Here is a 5,076-nt window from a genome sequence, read left to right as displayed (position 1 = left end):
ATAGAAGCATATTTGCATATTCTGCAAATAGAAGCATCATGTTTAATGGATTAACACAGGGGTACCCACCCGCAGTCTGTGGCATGCCAGAAACCAGGCCGCGCAAGCAAGTGAAGCCCTATCCACAAAACCATGCCCTCTCCGGTCTATGGAAAAATCTCTCTTCATGGAACCAGTCCCTGGTGTCCAAAAGGTTGGGGGCCGCTGGATTGACATGAATGAACTCAGCCAATTGTCATTTATTCTAAAAATAATGGATGTGATCTGCAAATTCCTTTGCTTTGTCTTTGTCATTCATTTAAATTCAATTCAAGGCAAATTTGTAGAGGATTCTTTATAGTATAGTTTCAAATATGTTACTAATTTTATGGCACCCACTATATAGCTAGACTGAAAGTTAAAATCCAAGTTGATTAATTTGAAGAATCCCCTAGACAGAAATTTCTGAAATCATAAAATCAATGGTTTAATTATTTTTTGGTTGAATTGCCCTAGAAAATCTGCTCTGAAACTTCTGCACGGAAGTACCTTAAGCAAAATTTTAGAAACAAAGACTGGAACTATTTAATATACAAACATATTCAAAATGTGAGGAAACATTAGCACTGGCTTAACTCTAGTTTGTCAGCAAGAGAAGCAAAGTCAAGCACTAGTAGTGTATACTTGAACCTCGTTGGACATTTAAAATGGACTACAGCCTATATATTTTAAGAACATACTGTATATTCTAAAATAGGAGTTATTTTCCTAATATATAATATTTATGAATAATACAAAAGTAAGTATTGTTTCAAGTATAGGATTCTGACAGCTTACCTATAACTATTCAGGAAACTATGTTTTATTTATTTATTTCTATATCAAATGCAGAAACCACACATCTCTGGATAGTGTACAGTTAAGCCATAAATACTATATATGTATATATATCATATTTCATATTATGGATATTATTTATTAGAGATTTAGGAGATGGAACTTTAATCATATATGAAGGGTGAATTGATGCATGTCTCATCAGGTCAGTTATTTATTATTTGTTTATTTAATATATTTCTATACTGTCACAATAAAAAGGACTCTTGGAGGCTTACATTAAAAAAATGGTATAAAATGTGCCTCATACAAAAATACGAACACAACAGTACTATAATAACGCAAACAGAAAAAAAAGATAACCTCAAATCAGGGAAATTGTTTTCTCTAAAAAAACCCCACCAGCCTCTGATGTAGAATGATGTAGAACTACTGGCTTAATTATTATTTTTCTTCACAGTGTGCTGGGGAAGAGAACTGGGTAGACAATCGGACAATTTATGTTGGGCATCGTGAACCCCCTCTAGGTGCTGAAGCATACATTCTGCAGCGATATCCAGATAACAGAATAGTCTCATCAAAGGTATTCCCTCATATCTTTATTCTTTTCAATGCCTCATACAGTATCATGGTTATTTAATTTGCCTTATACTTTTGGCTTCAATGTAAACACTCCCCTTTTTATCAACAGTTTCATTTTTTGCAATAAAATCTCTTGTTTCGTTGCAGAAGTCTGACACTGAAATAAAAATTTGCTGTTTACTATTAAAATTTGCCAATAGTCAAAATTTCTGCTGGTTTGTGCAAGCATAAAATACCACATTCAATTACTTTATGTGCTGATTTACAGTTACAGTATACTATCAATGGATTTTTCCCACAATAGATACATGATTGGCTCCACCAAATCTGGGCTGCAGAAATCAATTGGACTACTGGATGCCAGCAGAAACATACAGTTTTCTTAATGTCTTTCTTGTTATCCAGTGATTATGAAATTACAGCCCACATCTGGTAGCGTCAATACATTGGGTAATGTCATATAACTTTATTAAATGTTTAAAAGAAAGATTAAAACTAACAAAAATTAATGTTTTGGATGAGGGGATAGATGGGAATTCATCAGATCTGCAGACAACACCAAGCTGGCAGGAATAGCCAACACTCCAGAAGATAGGCTTAAGATACAGAAGGATCTTGACAGATTTGAACATTGGACACTATTTAACAAAATGAAATTCAATGGCGCAAAAAGTAAGGTTCTATATTTAGGCAAGAAAAACCAAATGCACAGGTATAGTATAGGTGGTATCTGGCTTAATAGTAGTAACTGTGAGAGGGATCTTGGAGTCCTAGTGCAGGGCTTTTCAACCTTTTCACCCATTGTACCACTTTTAGGATATGGCAATATCCGAGTACCACCAGTCGCCTAGCAAGGTGTCAAAAACTTGATGACCAAAAAAAAAAAAAAAGGGAAAAAGTGATGAAGTACAGGTAGTCCTCGACTTACAACAGTTCGCTTAGTGACTGTTCGAAGTTACAATGGCACTGAAAAAAGTGCCCCCCAAGCTGAGCAAGACGCCTGCCCGCCTGGCCACACTCTTTCTCCTGTCCGAGATTTTCATTGTTGTGAGCATTTCTGTTGAAGATTGGCAGCGGGGGTGGGGTGGGAGGTGTTTGGTTTTTATTCCCCGTCTGCTGGGTGGTTGCAGCAGGTTTTGGTCACTTCACTTGACTCTGGGACAATGTGACCGTCATAAATATGAATCAGTTGCCAAGCATCTGAATGTAAATCACAAGACCCTGGAGATGCTGCAACATTCCAGCTGATCGGCGCTTCTTCTGGGCTCAGCAGAAGTGCTAGGATCAGCGCCGAGCTCCAACTGGAGCCTGGTGCTGATGCTGGCACTTCCACTGAGCCCTGACAGCCCTGCAGCTCCAGCCATCTCTCGTTCAGGCTTGTGCGGTGCTGCCACCGGTTCAGCTCATTCCCCTCCCCCGCTACCACTTTTCTAGGATGGTCGCGTACCACCTGCCAGGTGCCAATGTACCACAGGTGGTATCCATACCACTGGTTGAAAAGCCCTGTCCTAATGGACAGTCACTTACTGTAAATATGAGCCAGCAGTGTGCTGCAGCTGCCCACAAAGCCAACACAGTGCTAGGCTGCATTAACAGGGATAGAATCAAGATCAAGTGAAGTGTTAATACTACTTTATAATGCCTTGATAAGATCACACTTGGAATACTGCATCCAGTTTTGGTCGCAGTAAAAAAGATGTTGAGACTCTAGAAAGAGTGCAGAAAAGAGCAACAAAGATGATTAGGGGACTGGAGGCTAAAACATACAAAGAAGGGTTTCTGGATTGGATTATCTAGTTTAAATGAAAAGAAGGACTAGGGAGTGACATGATAACAGTGTTCCAATATCTCAGGGGTTGCCACAAAGAAGAGGGAGTCAAGCTATTTTCCAAAGGACAAGAAGCAATGGATGGAAACTAATCAAGGAGAGAAGCAACCTAGAACTAAGGAGAAATTTTCTGACTGTTAGAACAATTAATCAGTGGAACAACCTGCCTCCAGAAGTTGTGAATGCTCCAACACTGGAAGTTTTTAAGAAGAGATTGGACAACCATTTGTCTGAAATGATATAGGGTTTCCTGCCTGAGCAGTGGGTTAGACTAGAAGACCTCCAAAGTCCCTTCCAACTGTTTTTCTATTCTCTTCTGTTCTGATCCTTTTTAGGCCATCTCAAAAACTCAATGGCAGTGCTGAGGCTGGTTCTGAAATTGAGGCTCTCACCTCAACTTTTAGCTGCTGCCACTCAAAAAGGCTGCCTTGAGCACAAGTCTTATTAATGCTGCAACTGCCCACCAATCTAGCATTCCCCATGATCTGACACACACTGCTTACCTTCAGGTGGTGTTCTCTTTATGTTGACATGTCCCTGTAACCTAGCTGAGGCTGCTCTTGAGGTTGCATGAGGCCTTTGTTCTTTTATTATAAATTTTTTATTAATTTTTGTAATTGAACAGCAAATACCAATATGATGCATTTATTTACACAAGCAAAAAAGATAATCCTACTCAATACATTTTCGGACACGCTCGGCAGTCCCCGCCTTGCCTCCACCCTCATTCACTTTCCTCTTCCTTCCTCCCCCTAGACCCACAACCTCTCCTCCTTCCTCCTTTCCACCTCCCTACATCCCATCTCCCTTCTTAACCACCTCATCGAGTGCAGTTTGGGGTACCAGCCGAGCATCTCCTCTTTTCAATACAATGCCATTATTTACCTATAATATATAAATACATCAATTTTTGAGGCCTTTGTTCTTGAAGCAACTTCAGAGAATGCTGTCCCGTGGCCTCTGCAGCCTCTGAAAACCGAGGCTTCTGAGGCCGGTCAAGAGCACACCCAATTGTCATGCAACTTCCATAGCCTCCAAAAACTGCATAAAAACAGTGTGTGCTTTCAAGCTGTTGGGTGTTGGTGAACAGCGGCATGTCACCTTGACACACTGCCTTAGGGAATTAATTTGGTATGAGGTCTCCTTAATCACTTTAAAGTCAAGTCTATGTTCTCTGGGTAAAATACCAAACTTTCACAAGAGGTATTTCACAAATTACTACCCAATTTATCAACATTCCTTAGAGGTTTGTTAAATGATTGTCACAGCCAAGTGTAGCAAAGTGCACTTCATCTCCTCTGAAATGCCGAAGAATGGTATTTTAGGCTAATTAGTAATACAATCCACTTTATTTAATATGTGACATACGTAGATATATAATATATAATCTTTGTATGATCATAGAATGTTTTTGCAGGTATGTAGTTTATTCCCAGCAGTGAACAATATATTGTGCTATTGACATAGAAAGAAAGAAATCATGTCTAATTCCTTTGTAAATAAAGATTTAGCCTTCATTAACTTCCCATCTTTTTCAGTACACCTTTTGGAACTTCATACCGAAGAACTTATTTGAGCAGTTCCGAAGAATAGCAAACTTCTACTTTCTTATCATTTTTCTTGTACAGGTAAAATGTACCTCTTTTTTATGTTAGATATATAAGCCATGTACAGGACCTTTCTTACCACACTTTAAGTAAATAATTGCAGTTGTTAAGTTAGTAATACAGATGTTAAGTGAATCTGGCTTCCCCAATGACTTTGCTTGTCAGAAGGCCTCAAAATGTGATCACATGACCCGGGGACACTGTAGCCATCATAAATATGAGTCAGTTGCCAAGCATCTGAAT

The 5,076-nt window shown here is 39.0% G+C and overlaps 1 protein-coding gene across 1 annotated transcript in view; it reads left to right on the top strand.

Moving 5' to 3' along the window:
* Positions 1-5,076, top strand: part of LOC107297270 (probable phospholipid-transporting ATPase IH) — a gene marked incomplete at its 3' end in the record, with an annotated part of 7,854 nt that overhangs the window by 315 nt on the left and 2,463 nt on the right. Inside the window, exons 2-3 of the mRNA XM_015826632.1 lie at positions 1,244-1,399; positions 4,765-4,854. Coding sequence (XP_015682118.1) covers positions 1,244-1,399; positions 4,765-4,854 — 246 coding nt within the window. The remainder of the gene's footprint in view (positions 1-1,243; positions 1,400-4,764; positions 4,855-5,076) is intronic.

This window comes from Protobothrops mucrosquamatus, unplaced genomic scaffold, assembly GCF_001527695.2.
Source record: "Protobothrops mucrosquamatus isolate PMUCROS unplaced genomic scaffold, P.Mucros_1.0 scaffold3206, whole genome shotgun sequence".
Taxonomy (NCBI): domain Eukaryota; kingdom Metazoa; phylum Chordata; class Lepidosauria; order Squamata; family Viperidae; genus Protobothrops; species Protobothrops mucrosquamatus.
This window is presented reverse-complemented; position numbering and strand designations above follow the sequence as displayed.